Below are 18,361 nucleotides of genomic sequence, written 5' to 3' on the forward strand. Positions count from 1 at the left end.
TTGGGAGATATGTTACAATGGTGTGTGTGTGTGTGTGTGTGTGTGTGTGTGTGTGTGTATGTATGTATGTATGTATGTATATATATATATATATATATATATATATATATATATATATATATATATATATATATATATATAAATAAATATATATATATATATATATATATATATATATATATATATATAATGTGTATATATATATATATAATGTGTATATATCCCTGTTTCTTTCTCTCAGTTTAAGTCCACCTCCAGCAAGTGTGTGTCCGTCGTGGGTTTGATGGCCATGATGGCAGATGACCCAGAGCATCCTGATGTCTTCCTGCTGACTGACTCTGAGCACGGTGAGCATTTAGCAAACCTCCATCATACCAGCCACGACTCCAGATTTAAAATACTGACTTGCATTTTTTATGATTTTGGATCTTTTAGAAAGTTAGCAAAATCTTATTCAGCCTAAAGGCAGGCTTAGACTTTACAACTTTTGCCGCAATAGCAGACAAAAATTTCAAAGAATTCTATGTGCATTGAAATTGGTTTCAGAATGAAAAGTTTTACACACTCCTCAATGGCCAATTTAGTTCCTTTGTAAACAAATCAGGGAATGTGACTGCTGCTACAATGTACTTTTAAAGAGCAACCATGGAGTGACATAAGTACATTTGGATGAAATTAGAGATGGCAAAATGCAAATAAAGCAAAAACACACCTCTACTTATGTTTCATCAAGGCAAAACTTTGCCATTGTTGTACATTAGGTAATCATACTGGGCCCCACGGGTCAGCAGGGTCTGGAAAGACCAGGCCCCCTAAAATCTATATTGGGCCACTTGTGCACATAGTGACACGTTTACTAAACTAGATTTAGTAGTTAACTAATTTAGTATTTGATTCGTTGATGACATCATTACGCATCTTTCTCGTGCTCACTAGGAAAATTTTTGCATTTCTGCTTACTGGAAAGTTAACAACAGCTGCCTCAAGAACAAATCCTCGAACTAAACTCAGTAAAAAAAAAAAAAGGTTGTTCACGTTCACGTGCACATTCTCCATGGGGGGGAAGCTGAAGAGGAAATTCGTTGGCGCTCACCAGATAAAGAAGATTCATCTCAGTAAGAAACGCTGTGTCCCAAAGCACAAACAAGCAACCTAAATAGTGTGTAAAAATTGCGCATATACCATTAGAACCTCTCACACTCACTATCAAACCCTCTTGCACTCGCCATCAAACCCTCTCCCACTCGCCATCAAACCTAAGGCGTTCTTGATAGTGAGTGTGAGAGAACTTTGGTCGCGAAAAAACTTGGTCGCGTTTTCTGATTGGCCTAGAGAGTTGTCATTTAAATTAGCAGTTTCTGATACGTTCATAGTCAAATATGCCCGATCCCACATGCGGTAGTTGACTCTTAAAAACAGATGGTTCTTCAGAGGTCTTTTAGTAAAGATAGTGGTTCTGTATGGAACTTAAGAAAAATAAGAATGCGTGGTCAAATGGTTCTTCAGATTGATAATGTGCTGTAGATGGTATGACTGAAGTTGTTTTGGTGCTGTAGTGGTCCGTGTTTTCTCAGATTTTATTGTTATTGTCAGTGGAAAAAACACAGAATAGCTTTGTTTCACCGTTTCACAGACTCAGCATAAAATTAAATGACTAGCAAACAAACAACAGCTTAATAAAGGGCTGTAAATTACTTATTCATTCATTAATTATCTAAGCCGCTTCTCCCTCAGGGCCGCAGGCCGTAAATTACTTATCCATATTTTTAAAAAATCTATCACTTTAAACTGAAGTTACAGTCCCATAGAAGTTCCATCCGCTCCATCAGAGCGTGTCTCCTCTGCTCTGGCGAGTATCTCCTCCTCTGCTGACTCTCACAGGAGCACAGTGAGATGCTGACTTTCCTCCGTTTCAGTAAAGACCTATGATTGTAGAATTTAGTTGCATGTAGTTTAGACAGACAGCAGACTGCACAGAACACAGACTGCACTGTTTAAATATGTTTATAAATTTAAAATAAATAAATTTAGATTTATTTTTTTTATTTATTTGATTCAAGAAAAACTGATTGTATTTTTGTGGATGCTACTTTGCACATGCTTGGTTATACATTTTGACAGGAAAAATACATTGCAGTTTTATTTTTTATCTTTTGTATTAGCAGGAACGTTCATTAAAACAGTGAATTCTTGAATGTTATTCATCTTTAATGTCTTCATTTTTAGTTAGCAAATGCATAAAACAACCTCCAGCTAAATTTAAAAGACAATAGCTACATAAGTTATTTGGTATTGTAGTTATTCATTGTCTGAATAATTGATTATTCGTTTCAGTAATCGATAGATTATTCAACTATCAAATTAGTTGTATGTTTACATTTACATTGACACAGACTTCTCCCTCTTATTCATAATAATTCTCATCTGTTCATCATCAAGGATACTTTACTGCTTTTTTCCTAAAAGCTTAAATATGTAATATAATAAAAAATGAATAACTTTAGATGTTAGTGCCATGTCATGAGAGCATTAACATAATGTAACAATAACAAATATACATGTGGTGATATTCAACACAGAAACATGCTGCTTTTTATTGCAGGGCTGTCTTTTTGGAACGTTTTGAAGGCATCAATTTCAAAATGAAAATGGACAAAACAAAACAAAGTTGATAATGTAAAACATTAAAAGTCTTGTCTTTTTACAGTTTTTTTTTGTTTAAATACAGGTTAAAGTGGATTTACAAATCACTGCTTTCTGTTTTTATTTTATTTATCCTTTTTTTTTATTTTTTTTTTTTATAAAGAATTGAGTGTTTGTGACTAACTAACACTGCAGAGTAATGGTTTTGGTACATGCAGATAAATAGACATTTTTCAAGGTTGGCAGGCCAGCTGTACAGACACACACACTGTCTGGCACACTGAAGCGTTCTGTGTGCATACTTGTAATTTCTCTTTGGCTCATCTGGTCTACATTCCCCCTGCTTTGGATTCCTGATCTGACATCACTACAGCTGCGTGCATGTGTCTGAAACCGAGAGAAAGTGTGAAAAAGAAAACGAGAGAGATTCTGCACCTGCATTGTGTTCTTTTTCCTGAGGAGTGATAGAGGGGTCCAAGGAGAAAAGAAAGATGGACAAATAAAGAGAGGAGTGGAGTGGGAGTAGAGACGATCAGGAAACTTGCTGGCAGCAAGCAAAGAACCATGTGTGAAACAGAAGCTAATTGTGTGTGTGTGTGTGTGTGTGTGGGTGGGTGTGTTCCTGCAGGAAACTCTTATAAATTCCAGGCAGGGAACAGAATGAATGCTCTGCTGTGGTTCAAACACCTGAGTGCAGCATGTCAAAGCAACAGACAACAGGTAAGTGTGTGCCTTCCGTTTCTGCAGGAATCTGGTTCCATTGATTTACATTGTCATCCTTCTCCTGTAAAGTTATTATTTTGGAGATATGAGGTTTTCTTCCGACAACAGTGATGTATTTGTGTATATATGTAAAATCTGCTCTTCTCTGTCAATCATTTAATTTTTCTGTGATTTTCCCGTTTTCTCTGTTTTTAGTTTGTAACAAGCTCAAATGCTCACTTAAAAAAAAAAAAACATGGTGCATCCAGTAAAAAAGAGGAAGCATTGTGCAAAATTTACACTGCAATACAAACACAGTAGCACACAAAAAGCTCACATTAAACTTTATAAAATGGTGATACTGTTGCAAACAGGACCGCACAAATGATGTACATTTCAAAGGAAAAATTGATTTCAAAGGATTCAAAGGAGCTGATTTCTTTCAGGGATTAAACAAAAAATATATTTTAATTTAAAGAGCTGCGTTGTACGGTTTAGTCTGGTTGCATTGAGTGTAATCTGTCATTCCGGCAGAGCTGCACAAGTCTGTTTTTGCTGCCTGCTGCAAGCATCGTTCACTAGATCCATGTTCAGACACTCCCAAGACATTTTCATCTACAACATCCCAGCATTGCAGAATCTTCCCGCAGGCCGTATCACGATGCTTCTGGTAAAAGTCCTGTATTTTAAAGTCATATGTGTGTATAAAATACATATGAGTAATTGCCCAGTAGAACAAACACACCGTCTCCCATTTCCTAAAAGAAGCAGCAGACAATTTCTAACTATCCATGACTGACAACCTGAGAACCATTCGACTACTAGCTTCAAAGGACGGGACACCCATATTGGCCAGTTTTCTGTGGGTGTTCAGTGCCCTTGCTTACTGTGTCTCTCATTCACTCTGTCTGTGACTCACTCACTGAGTGTTTTTACATGCACTCAATAATCTGATCATAATCGGTTTTCTGCAGTTACCTGATTGTTCAAATGGTCATGTAAACACCATAGTCTCATCTAGAAATCCGATCAAGAAAGGTGGATTTTAGCTCAGTAATCAGATTTCTCAGTGCATTTAAACTCTTACTCTGATCCCTTTCGGATTTCTTAGTCTACGCATGTGTGAAACAGATTGCTGGACCAGAAATAGGCGGGCAGCATTGCCGCGAGATGGCAGCAAAACACTTTTGGAGTGACGCCGAAACAAACTACATTTCCAATGAAATGAAGAATTTAAATGTTCTATATCTTTTTAGATGATGTATGTTTATATTTTCAGGTAAAGTGGAGCTATTTAAAAAAAAAAGCCGCAGCATGACGTTCGAGATTTACATTACATTTATGTCACGTTGTTTTCTGTGAATTTATTGGCTGGTTGCAAAGCAGAAATCCGAGTACTGTCTGGCTCATTTAGACCTGGAGTATCCCCAGTGTCTGATTACTCAAGTGCATGTAAATGTGTTTATCGGATTACTGACTATATCTGATTTTCTGCAGTTATTGGATTACGTTTATGTAAACACACTTACTGTGTCTCTCTCTCTCTCTCTCTCTCTCTCTCTCTCTCTCTCTCTCGCTGTTCTGTCTTTCTTTCAATCTCTTGCGCTACCATGACTTGTGAATTATCAGCACTAAATGCATTTCATCTCAGCCACACTGCTTGAATGGTCTCAACTCTAGATGTGTTTTGGCAGCATTTCTGTTGACTTAAAGTGCCACATTTTGATGCTTTTAGGTGACATGTGTCTATAAAAGGTTCTGCTGTATGCCTTTTTTTTTTAAAAAAAAAAAAAGGCAAGATCACCCAAAAACAATAAACTGTAGAGAAATATACCCCCTGTACTGTATCCAGGACTACCAAAGTGAGAGCCTTTTTCTCTAATGGCCTGCTGATTATATTTATCTTGGGGTAAATAGTTCTAATCTGTTCAGTAATAAGGTGCCAGTGCCTACTGAATCTGCAATCCAGAGCACATTCACTCTTCTATATAGCCTTGGAGCACAGTTATAGAAATATTTCTGTATAAAAGTGTAAGCTATGATTTCTGATTCTGTCCAGTGTTTTAATAACTTCTCTCTCTTTTGCCTTTAGGTCCCAGCAAATCTAATGTCCTTTGAATGAAAGAGCAAATCAGATGGAGAGAGCTGTTATAAGGCAGGTGCTAATTGAGGGGAGAGAGGAGCTGAAGGAGTGGAGAAGTTGAGGAGTGAGGGAGAGACAAGGAGTAGAGAGCGAACACTTAATGGTAGCTTTTTCACTGCCATCACCCAGCCTGAGTCACGCAGCGAAGCCCTCCGAACACCACTGCCTTACAGAGTGAAGCACACGCATGTGTGTGTGTTGACAGCTCCACTGGACAGGAGGACTTAAGCCCACTCTCCTCTATTCTCTCTTTCTCTTTCTCTCTCTTTTTCTGCCTATCTCCTTTTCTTTTTCTCTCTCTCTCTCTCTCTCTCTCTCTCTCTCTCTCTCTCTCTCTCTCTATTTCTTTCACTCTTGCTCTTTCTTTTTCAATTTCTCTCTGTCTCTCATTTCACTCTTTTGTTTGCTCTGTCGCTCTTTTTGTTTCTCAGTCTCTTGCTCCTTTCTGATTTTTGTTTCTTTGTTTCTTTCTCCTGTCTTTCTCTCTTCCTTTCTGTCTTGCTCTCTGTTTCTTTCATTCTCTTAATCTCCCTTTGTTTCACTCTTGCTTGCTCTGTCACTGTTATTTTATCTCTTTGGCTTTGTTTTTCTTTGTTTCTCTCACACCCTCTTTCTCTGTCAGTTTCTTTTGATTTCACAGTCTCTTAATTTCTTTATTTTTTCTTTCTTTTTCAGTCTCTTTTTCTCAATCTGTCACTCACTTTCCTTTTCTGTCTCTGTTTTATTCTTATTCTTTTCTTTCTCTCTTGCTCTGTCTCTCTCATACTCTTTTTCTATCTCCATTTTTTCTATCACTTTCTTTTTCTCCCTCTCTCTTTCTTTTTGTTTCTTAGCACTCCCTCCATCTCTCTCTCTCTCTCTCCCTACCAAAGTTTAAAGTGAGGAACTCCGCACCCCTTCCACCAGGATTTCTGCTCCACCTCCTCCTCCGTCTCCACGGCCCATCTCTCGTTTATGAAGCACGGATGCCTGGATCTTAACTCCATCTCACACCTTTATTTGTTCTTTTTTTTATAAACACATTTTTCTTCACTGAATCCTGTTTCCTTTCTCTCCTTCTTGGCTGAACTCTGGCGGAAGAAGAGAGGGTCCTCTCTGAGAGCCAAGCCCAGACAGGGTTCACCGTAAAGGGGTAAAAATTCGGACTGTTCCCCCGCTCACACGCCACACAGAGCCAGAGGCTTCAGGACCTTCTGTTAAGGAGACTATTTATGAAATGGGTTTTGTCACATTTAGACGAAGACCCTGGCACTCTCACGCTCACTTATGCACACACAGCACACACTCGCACATGTTGATTGTCTTTTCACACTCTTGAGTTGGGCTCAAGCAAGCATGACACAAGATTTTCCACATGCAGGTTTTAACTGCAGGGAGTGGAAGTGTCTCACTTGTTAAAAACAATTGCAACAATCGCAACCAAGCGCAAAAAGGGCTCCGATACTCAATGAATTCCAGATGAAAAGTTCCCAACACTCTTCTTTGAATGTCTGCTCCACACTTTTTTTGTTTTCTAATATCTTATGGATTTGTGTAAATTACACACACACACACACACACACACACACACACACACACACACACACACACACACACACAAACACACACACACACACTCCACACACAACAAGTGTTTGAGATGAAGACAGTCAATCTTTTTCATTGTGGCCAGAGGCACTAAAGCCATGTGTCTGTTCTGTCTCAGAAAGATATACAAGGTTGAAGATGAGTGTGAAAGATGCAGAGAGCATATGTGAGAATGAAAGATGATGCAAGAATTGGGTTGGGTGTGCAAGGCAATGTGTATAAATATACAGGGCTGTTCATAGCAGGTGCTCTTCATGGTACAACTGAGGCCACACAGGCCTCTAAACAGGGTCCTATGTACAGTCAACTTTCTCTCTTTCTCTCCTTTTTTCCATGAATTACAGAGCGACTCAAATGTCTGCCGGGACACAAACACCACAATTTCATTGTCACTTGAAAGCTGTGAATGTTTATTGTTCTTTTGCCTGTAATGTCGAGCAGATTATCTCGTTTCTTGCACCAGTAGTTTGTCATATCAAATAGGATTAACAATTCAGACTGATAGTTAAGGGACGTGAGTGAGTGACTTCAGCAGAAATTCACAGTCCAAACAGAATGCTATCCAGGAGCCATTTATTTTGTTTATTTGTTCATTTTATTTCGTTTACCAACTGTTTATTTTATTTGCAGTATTACTCTGGTAGATGACGTTGCACTTGTCTAGATTGTTTTAATTCGACTGTTACATTTAATTTAGTCTTTCTGTTTTACTTTTTGACAAGTTTTAATGTGTTTTGTGTTTGATTTTATTTTGCTAGTGTTGGCCTTTTTAAAACCTAACCAAATGAGAGTTTACTAATATAGCACATTGCTACACTTCTGTGTGTTGAGGTAAGGCTAGACTGTGAAGAGACAGTGCTGGGTGATTTTTAATTGATCACATAGATATATGTTTCAGACCATTGTGCTGTGTCTGTAGAGGCCAGCTGATGGAAGGCTCTTCTCTCCCACAGTCTAGTTTCACACAAGCATATCTGTGTTTTCTCTGTGCATCCGGTTCTGGTAGGAACAAGAAAGGGGGTGTGATATTGATGTAGAACAAATGAAGACCATAACCATTCAGAGGAGGAAAGTGGATACACTCTTAAAGATAAAGATTAGGGTATTTGAAGCAGTGCCACAGAACAACCACTTTTGGTTTCTTAAAGAAACTTTCAGTTGTTGGTTCTTCTTTGAAAAACTCTATTGATTTCTTTTTCTAAAAAAGTCCCCCAGATGATCCACATTGTTGCTCCATCTGTATACGTTGGGAGTCGTACAGGAGACGTGGATCGTCCGGGTGGCCCTGAGGACACGTTTGAACTGCTTTGGCAAATCAAAATTTATTCTTTTTTGGTGTCATTTCAAACAGTCCATTAGCTCCTTTATTTTTGAAGGATGTGGTCCACAATAGGAAAAATGGGCAGATCATTTGCTTCCTCCTCTTCTTTTTTTTTTTTTTTTTGTAGATTTTTCTTTCCTCTCTTCTCCAGTCACCAGTGTTTTCCCTTCACCAGTGTCCTCTTACTGCTCTCCTGTGCTATATAGTTTACATGCTTGAGCACATGGTTCAACCAGTGATCAAAAAGAATCAGTCTGTCTATTATGATTCTCTCCTCTATCTCTCATCCAGCACTCAGAGGGTAGAGGAAGGCGCTGATGGTGCTGTTGTTTACTGGACAGTATTAAAAGCTGGAGTTGAAGTTAAGGGGCTGTCATGAGTTCAGTATGGGTCATTGTTGTAGCGGATATTCTTCTCTTTGAGAAGTCTGAGAGCTTTGAGACGGTGGATTGTGAATGTTTCGAGCTGCTGCTGGATTCTGCCGTTATCGAGCTGAACCCTAGACTAATAATAGCAGTGCGTGGAATGATTGTGAATGTTCTAGCTAGGATTTCAAATAGGGATGCAGCGATATGGGAATTGTTGGATGATGCAGATGTGGAGATTTTTGATGCTGACACATGAATGTTACATAAAATTAGCTTTTTTTTCTACAGATGCAATTGAATAAAATACAGATATAAGCATAACAAAGAATCACCAAGACGTTCCACTCTTGGGAAGTACAATAAACACATCATCGAATATCTCGTTTTTAAATAATGATCACATCTAAACATCAGTCCGATTCCGACAATATCACAGTGCATCCCTAATTTTAATCTGGTTGGTGATGAAAGACGTCAGTTGCTGGCTCAACTTGTTTTTAACCCCTTGAACTGTAGACTTGTTATTACGTTGTTAATCTTCAGTAACTGCTAAGTAGCTAAACTGGTAGTTAGGTAGTTATGAAAGTGAGAAACAGAAGTGCATATGGACCTTCAGGGTTTTAGCGCTTAAATCTGCTGTATTGCTGATATAAGCGGCTGTTCAGGCTTTGTGAATGAGCACTGATGTTTTGAGCGATGTTTGACTTCTGCCTTCCATGGCAGAGAAACCTGTTACTGCAAAAGGAAACAAATGAGCCATGAGCCAAGCACGAGTTATCACATGTTTACTGTTTAACAAGCCATATTGGCTCAAATCTAGAGTTTGCATGGGGCAGTGTTGGCTCCAGGTGAAGTGGAGCAGCCATTACTTTTTACGCAGGGAGCTTGTGAGAGGTGTTATCTTCAGCATGTGGCTGAATGAGGTTGGCAGCTTTGTCCTCAGCTTGCAGTAGGTCTTTGAACTTCAGCACACACACAAAAACAGCCACAGGCAAGGGAACGAGGTGACAGGTGAGAGGTTTACTCTTTCACACGCTGACAGACTGCCCAGAGAGAGAGAGAAGTGTGGGAATGGAAACTGGTAGAGAGGGAAAGAGCACTGAGTGTTAATAAGCGACAAGCCACCCACATCATCTAACTGAGCACTTCACTGTTGTATCAAAACCTTGTATCTCCAAAATGAGAACTTTACAGGAGAAGGAAGAAACATACTCTACTATTAATGTAAGTCAATTGAAATAGACTTTTGTCCAAGTAATTTTGGGCCATTTCTTTGTCCCATTCATCATGAAATTTACACACAATAAGAAGGACCATGGGTACTTTTAATAATAATGTCAAAACCTGCAAAACAACATAAATGGAGATATGAGGTTTTGCTCTGACAGCAGTGAATTGTGCTGCTTGAAGAGCTGGGACTTTGTCCAGGGAGCACTGAGATCACAGTGCACTTCATGGGGAAGCGGTCACAGACTTGCCGTCCCTCCGTCTCTTGCTCTGATTTCTTTGAAAAGGCTTTTTCAGCAGATCTGAGCTTCTGAGCTGTGCTTGCTTTTAACAGAAGAAGAAGCCAAAGGGCAGAAATGAAAAACGACTGGAGAATCGCAGTTGATTGTTGAGAAAATGGTGACTGGAGTAGCTTAGCTGCCCCTCTATTTCTCTTTTTTTTTTTTCTCTCCATACTGTCTGAGTGCCTGCCAAGTACAGTTGCATGAAATGGTGTTCAGAAGCAGGTTATGCAAGATTTTTACAGCAGAAAACGGTCCAAATACATTTGGTTAATGGATGTCATTGTACGTCACACCATTGTACAAGTCTGGGACTTAACATTCTGGAGTATAATGGGAACATTTAATTTTTATATGTGTGGTATATCTTATATTTTTTTCTCTCCCAACTCGTTACATTCTTAGAGACGTCCCCTGAATGTCACACATGCATTATAACTTGAACTAACACACTGTTAACATGTATACAGTATAATTTATACAAATGCACAAACATGAGTGAGAGATTTTTTTTTGTTGTTGTTCCTTCTGTTGCGGTTCATCTGTAGCTTCTCTTTCTTTGGCTCTGCTGGCATTTGTGGGATGGGACAGATACAGAGTGTCATGAAAGGAGTTCGGTCTGTGAATGTGATTCATTCAGTCACAGTGTCAGTGATGTCTTTCTGTGCCATCCCACTTCATCTCCATCTGTAGCCTGACCCAAAGGCCTAAGCGCTATGACCTCTGACCACAGAGAGATGTGCTGGTGGCTTCCTGACAGGGCAAAAAAAAAAAGACAACAAATAAACACTTGCGTTCCTTTTTTCCTAAATCCTGATGCTTTGTTTGTTTCTTTTGCCAGGAAACGGCTCATCTTATACAACAGCTGAGTGCGTGTGAATCAGCTTTCTTATACACTGCGGTTTGTGTACGTGTGGGTGTGAGCGCTTGCACATAAGCTGGTGTTGTAACACTCATGGTTTCTAATCAAAAATAAAAACTGACATGAATTATTACCTGTTTCTGAAGTTCTTGAATGACTGTATGCTTCCTCCTATTCTTAAGGTGACCTGTTGCTGTCTGCAGCCGTGATGCAGTGCAGCATGTAGGTGGTGTGAAGTGCTTTGTTGGTAATGTATTTCTATAATGGTATATGTGGGTGGGAATCATGGGGTTTGTAAGAGTATGAACTGCGCTACTGTTCGTAGACACCAACATTTCTCCTAAAATCTTGGGAATTAAAAGGCGGTTTGTACCCTCTTTGCTGCATTAACAGCTTCTTCTCTTCTGGGAAGGCTTTACATTAGATGTTGGAACATTGCTGTGAGAATTTGAATGCAGTCAGCCACAAGAGCATTAGTGAGGTCGAGCACTGATGTTGGATGATTAGTACTGGTGCTACTGCTCCACAGCCCAATGCTGAGGGCCCTCTAGCTGACACTTGGTATTAGACATGGTGACCTTAGGCTCAAGTGCAGCTGCAGCATTGCACCTCATTATTTTGGCAGTGCGTTTCAGTGGACAAGCTGAATGTGCAATTGAACACATATGCCAGCGATCAAATCAGAAGATATGTCTGAGGATCAGACATTACACTTTGATCAGAAATGACTGCCTTTTAAACGGTTCACTCCAATAAATTGTCCTCTAGTTATCATGACTTAAATTCAACTTTTTTATAACTCTTTCTGTCGAAAAAGCACAAGAAACGAACTTCTGGGTGCTTTATTATCAAAATTCTGCAGGTTTTTGGTGAATCTTCGTTGAGCAATTCCTCTAGTGCAATGAAAGGGGGAATTCCTCCAATTTTCTGCTTAGATAAAGGGTTGAGATGTAAACGCATTCATTCCAAAAGGTTTCATGTTAAATGCTCCGATTTAAGGAAACTCAACAGTCAGAACTGTTCACAGTGGTGGGGATTTGAGCCGGACATCTGAAGAGTTCACTGCCCTCACAGAAAATTATTACAAAAGGTGCTTACAGGACACATTTACGATAGTTTTGTGATAACGTTTTGGCCTAAAATATATTATTAATCTGTTTTAATCCATCCATAGTGTTGGGCGTTGTGTGGCAAAATAGGTGAACAGTGTAGGTTCACTGATGCTTTTGGACAGTACATAAAATGGCTATATTTGTGTTGTAGACATGAGTCCTGGTTCCTATCAGCACCACTGCAAAGAAATCCGAGTCTGTAACTTTCTCTACAACGAAGCATTTCAGGTCAAATCACTCTGCACCACTCCTTACATCGCAAAAGGAGTTTGCAGAAATTTGAATGATCGGTTGGGTTCCCCTGTAAGGCCCTTGCATTGTTGTATAACAGCGCCCTCTGGTGTTAAAGGCATGAAGTTCAGTTTAACCCCCTACCGTCCGGTATTCTTGAAGGAATTTGGGATCAGAGTCGACTTTCTTCCCGAGTCAAACACACAAGCTGGGAATGTAGCTTTGGCTTTATCGGCTCTGTTTGCCCTTATTTCGTGCTGTTGCGTACATACTGTAATTGGGTGTGAGGTTTAACCGGCGGTACGTGGTGAAAGCTGCTTCCAGCTGGTCTCCAGCTCTACGGTTAGTTTATTTAACCGCGGTTATGCCCGACGGTCAGCAGTGCAGCTGTGCTACGTGTTCCCTTTAAGAGGAGCAGCGACCTGGACCTTTTATCGGCGAGGAAGTGTGGATTGTGTGTACACACAGGAAGAGCGCCGAGCGAGAGGACCTGGAGTGGACAGACAGCGTTTATGGATGTGAAGTGACCGTCCGGCTTTAACAGCCACCCACAGATTTTGCAGACGACAGCAGCGGACGCCGTTACCGTCCCGCAGCCGGCGGACTGCGGTTTAACTGGGAGAGAAAGGCGGTGAGTTGCGGGCTCCGAGGTTGCGGTGTTAGCCGCTCATTTGGCTTGTGCTGCATCACATATTCAGCTAGCTAGACTGCAAATTAGCCCGTTAGCCGGTCTGGCTTTGACAGAGCAGCCTGGCCGCCGCCACTAACGCCAAATGCTGGTGTGGCATTTTAGTTCGTTTAATCTGTTCGCAGTTTTACAGCGCAGTGAAAAGATGAGGAGGCGTGTTCGTGCTGCTCTGCTTAGCGTGCGGACTAATAACTTACTAGCTAGTTGACTCAGTGAGTAGCTCGCTAACGGCGTCTGCTAACTAACTAGCTAGATAGCTACTTTAGCTTCACCAGCGCTAGCTGGGCTTTTCTTTTCTCATATTGATTTAACTCGGTGTGCATTCAACTGTTCAGTGTTGATGAGCTTCATGTGTTAAAACTAAACGCTCGGTCGCCCAGTCATTTATGTCAATATTTGACCAACTGTATAACCAAAACTACCTGCTACCTCGTTAGCTAGGAAGCTAAGCCCTCAGTTTGTTGTAGGTAATGCGTTAATATGGAGCAGGTTTTTATAATACTGTTAATGTTTTTGATATGGTTTGTCCGCAGTTAACTAGCTTACTTTAGTCCTGCCTGTAGCACACACCTTATCTTCCCCCAAATTTAGCTAACGTCCCTTAGCATTGACAAGGCGCCTGAAAGTTGTTTCCTATTCGCCAGCTGCTTGTTCGAATTGTCCCGTTCCACCTTAAATGGTGCAGCAGTTCCATTCTAGCGCCCCGGGCGCTTGAATAATAACTAACTGCACCGTTTAAGGTGGAACGGGAAGATGCGAACAAGAAGCTGATTTAAGCTTCGTAGCTAGCACTGTCTCATGCATTCGTAGCGAAATGATGTTGAATCATGTCTCTGACCAGTGGGGGTTTCATCAGTGACCACTCAGCCTTATTTCAGCCTTTCACTCCAAGATCTCAGACGCTGACTACCCACTCGAGCTTTAAGGGGGGGGTCAACACAGGCCGTTTATCCACTGACTGAGGCTGCTGGAGTTGGGGGTTGTGTCCGCAGTGGTGAGTGAGCTCGCTCGCTCGCTATGAATGACCAGTTGTGTCGTAGGAAGCTCAGTGCTGCCTGCGTGGCTGTTTACTCAGCCTGTTGTAATGTGGTTAATGTAAACCCAGCCCGTTTAACGGATGTTGGCTCCACCGATGAATGTTAATGCCATTGGTTGTTCTAAAGTGGGCGTGTGACTTTTAAAGGGGGATTCCATCAGTTTTTCAAACTTTATGCATAACGCAATCATACATATGCTAACAAAGTCATTCAGAGTGGCTCAGAAGACACAGGGATCACTGGTTGTTTTTTTGTGGTAACTATAATGGCTATACACTGATCAGACGTAACACATTGACCACCTCCTTGTTTCTACACTCATTGTCCATTTTATCAGCTCTTCTTACTGTATAGGTGCACTTTGTAGTTCTACAGTTACAGACTGTAGTCCATCTGTTTCTCTGATACTTTATCCCCCTTTTACCCTGTTCTTCAGTGGTTAGGACCCGCATGGACCCTCACAGAGCAGGTGCTGTTTGGGTGGTGGATCATTCTCAGTACTGCAGTAACACTGACATGGTGGTGGCGTGTTCGTGTGTTGTGCTGTTATGTGTGGATCAGACACAGCAGTGCTGCTGGTGTTTCTACTAAAAAGGGGTAAAAGGGGACTAACAAAGTATCAGAGAAACAGATGGACTGCAGTCTGTAACTGTAGAACTACAAAGTGCACCTATACAGTAAGTGGAGCTGATAAAATGGACAATGAGTAGAGAAACAGAGAGGTGGTCATAAAGTTATGCCTGATCTGTGTATTTGTGCTTTGGACATCACAGCCTAAGTAAGTCCAGGTTAAGTTTCTGTACAGGGCACAGTTTCACATCCCATTATTCTCTTTTTACATCTCGAGAATTAAACTAATCAGAATTTTTCTGAAACCAGTGTTACAAGGAGAATTCCACCATGTGCGCTCTGATTGGTGGTTATTACAGCACCGTAATGTTCACCACAGCTCGCTCTGAAAAGCACACAGTGGGTAATGGATATAAGAAGCCCACTGTGGCCCGCTCAACATAATAGGGTTAGTAATAATTCTCATTTTTGTACCATTCCTTAAACACAGAGCACCCTCCCTCTCAGAGAGCATACATCAAGTCATCAGTTTAGTAAGCATGCCTATCTTATATGTAGGCTGATTGGCCGTTGTATTTTTGGCCATCTAGATTTCTCACACACCTCAGTGTAACTTCTGAGAATAACGCCACAACATCTAGCCGACAGTGGTCCTGTGGTCAAAACCAATTACTGATGGGGGCTAGATGATGACGCATATTATGCATGGGGGGAAAAAGATGTAGTCTGTGTCTGTACGCCTACCTGATATGCCACCAAGATAGCATCTAAGAAAATGCCAGGCGTACAGTAGGGATGTGCAATGGTGTGAGGCAATTCGGCAGGTATTTGCTTTGGATAGATGTTTAGATTTGACCGATATTTGGTGATGTATTTATTGTACTCCAGAAGAGCAGAATGTTTAGGTGATACTGGGCTCTGTAGTGTTTCTATCTGTAGTCCTAATTTCTATTGGCATCAGCCTCTGCAGATACATCCACAAATTATTTTTGTGTGCAACCCTAGTGTACACTAGTGAAATACTCCAGAAGCATATTGCTGCTGTGGGAAGAAAACATTGTATCTCCTTTTTGGTTGTTTTTTCAGTTTTTGACATTTTGAAAATGCCCGTTGGCCTTTACATTGTGTGTAATTTTCATGCTGAATAGATCAAACGAAATGGCCAAAATTGCTTGGAATAAAAGTCTGATTCCATTGACTTACATAAAAAGTAAATTAGGTTTTTTCCTTCGCCTGTAAAGTTACCAGTTTGGAGATAAAAGGTTTTCTTCCAGCAACGGCGATATGATACATTTGCACTAGCACAGGAGAAGCTACCATGCCTCTACTGTGTCTGTCTTGCTGTGCTATGAATGGTGTATCTTCCAAAGAATATCTGGTCAGCTGTGGTCCTACATTCTCACAAAAAGGCACTAAACTGTCACTGGGGCAGTACCCCTCTTGTTACTGGGTTGGTTCCCTTTTAAGGGTACATCTCAGTAGGGCTGAGAGATCATTCATTTTTATATATAAAAAAAAAAGTTTTAAGAGGGAAAATTTAACCAAATAATGTAGTATTTTAAAACTATCTACAAAAGGTAGACCATTCAGAGGGAACCGAACCTCCGTGTTTTGTGACGTCACAGCCACAACTTACTGGTAGTCTGGCACACTACATTAAGGGCTAAAGCCCTTAATATTCTGGTCTTGTCAACAAAAAAGACGATGAACCTCAATTTATAGAATTTAATCACAATGTAAATCGTAATTGCAATATTAGTCAGAGAAATCACAATTAGATATTTTAGCCAAATTGTTCAGCCCTACGTCTCATTACCTTTTTAGTCAGGGAACATAATTATTCCATAATCTTTTGAAATTATATTTTCTAAGTTGTATTGACTCCCCACACACACACGCGCACAGGCTTTTTATTTTATTGTTCTGTTTAAAATATAAGGTTAGGGAAATGTACAAATATGTATTTAAGGTTCACAATTGGACCTTAAAACTGCTATTGTACCTTTTGAGGGAACATTTACATTGTTTGTACATTGAGGAATGAAAATGTACCTGCACTGAACCTTCATTTCTAACCGTCCTTTTTAACTGATTAGCAAGATAGGAGGTGCAGCATTAGATGAGCTACAATCCGTACTTGTAGTCCTAGTAAGGTGCCAAAGTACTTGATAAAATGGTCGAATAAGATAACCATTTATTAGTCCCACAATGGGTAAATTCTCTAAAGTAAGTAAGAAGGGCGGGTCTGACCAAGACTTGAGCTCGGATCGCTGGATTCAAATCCAGAGGCCTGACCGTTACACCATGGAACCACAATTAGTGTAGATACAAGTTAGGTGGAAACTGTGAACTGGTGACTTGGTGCAAAGTCTAGGATCTGTAGAAATGCTGTACTTTGGCTTAATACAAATGCGCTCAAACACTGTTTTAATTGCATATATTGTGTTTCCCAATACACCTGATGTGTTTAACATTCAAAGTTCTGCAGAGATGGAAATCTTTGTGGTCTGGAAATGGGGCGTATAGATCACGATATCTAGAGCCGGTCCACCTGTGTTTGCAGTTCTAAACCATATGGCAAATAAGAGCATCTGTACATCTGCTTGAGCTCAAACTGGGTGTACTGTGATTAATGGGCAGCAGCCCTAGCTGGTCAACACCTAGATGATTACATGATGTAGAAATCTGCCAAACACAGGCTTGAGTGGATAAAGATGCATTTGATGTGCCCATATGTGTTTGCTTTTTTACTGGGACACAGGTCGAGCACTATGGAGAGATCAGGGAGTGGTGATCTGCTATCAAGGTGTGTTGCTGACAGAGCTCAGTGGAGCGCACAAATGGTCTGGATATGACGGCTGTTTTTTTTTTCAGTATATCCATTTTAAACCTTGCTTGTAGATGCAGTTATAGAAGTGTCATGCAACCTGTGAATATAGTGTTGGACTGTCTCTTGCTGTTTACAGCACATTGATCTTTATCACACTGCTGTTTTGTACAATAGAGGTTCTAATGGGAGGACAGAGCTTTTTTTCAAGCAGAGCAGATGTGATGTTATATTGATCAGCAGTGAACAGTGTGGATTGAAGGCCTCCCTTGGCTTTTCCTTAAAGAAACATCCAGAGATACCAAAACTGATAAAACACCATGCAGCAGACCATGTCTGTTCTTCTTACTCAAAGATCTGTGCTTATTACACTTTAATTTGTTTATTGATTTGTTTATTTGTTCAATTTTTGCAAGCAATTTTGCCTTAAAAATTAGCTTATCATTCATGCAGTTCGTGTGCCCATCTTGGTAGTAGATTTGTCCGTATTTGATTTCACACTCTTGCTTTTCTTTTTTGTGTTCGGTCTCCTCCTCTCTTGTAATGTCTGTAGTAGCGTTTAAAACGGCCCTGGAGTTTGAGGAGCTGGTGAATGAAACCCTGAATAAGAGGGAAGTGTTGAGTTGGTGGAAAGGTCACAGCGGATGTTTCCCCTCACTTCTTAAGCTCAGAGGATGTTTAGCATTTCTATAGTAGCAGCAGTAGTGAGAACTTTAGTACAGTGAGGCAGTTCAGAGGATTGTGGATGTTGTTAGCGATTTT

At 40.4% G+C, this 18,361-nt stretch overlaps 2 protein-coding genes across 8 annotated transcripts in view; both read left to right on the forward strand.

Moving 5' to 3' along the window:
• The window catches only part of ralgps2 (Ral GEF with PH domain and SH3 binding motif 2), a 157,651-nt gene extending 151,817 nt beyond the window's left edge, over window positions 1–5,834 (forward strand). For 5 of the 6 annotated variants that reach the window (XM_017688545.2, XM_037537969.1, XM_017688549.2 and 2 more), the window contains exons 19-21: window positions 242–347; window positions 3,272–3,363; window positions 5,438–5,834. In XM_017688545.2, the coding sequence (XP_017544034.1) occupies window positions 242–347; window positions 3,272–3,363; window positions 5,438–5,467 (228 nt within the window). In that variant the 3' untranslated portion in view covers window positions 5,468–5,834. The remainder of the gene's footprint in view (window positions 1–241; window positions 348–3,271; window positions 3,364–5,437) is intronic. The other variant, XM_037537970.1, reaches the window with a different exon arrangement.
• A 6,802-nt stretch (window positions 5,835–12,636) lies between these two features.
• The window catches only part of fam20b (FAM20B glycosaminoglycan xylosylkinase), a 47,888-nt gene continuing 42,163 nt past the window's right edge, over window positions 12,637–18,361 (forward strand). For both annotated transcript variants that reach the window (XM_017688591.2, XM_017688599.2), the window contains exon 1: window positions 12,637–13,108. The gene's annotated coding sequence lies outside the window, so the exon portion shown is untranslated. The remainder of the gene's footprint in view (window positions 13,109–18,361) is intronic.

This window comes from Pygocentrus nattereri, chromosome 4, assembly GCF_015220715.1.
Source record: "Pygocentrus nattereri isolate fPygNat1 chromosome 4, fPygNat1.pri, whole genome shotgun sequence".
Taxonomy (NCBI): Eukaryota; Metazoa; Chordata; class Actinopteri; order Characiformes; family Serrasalmidae; genus Pygocentrus; species Pygocentrus nattereri.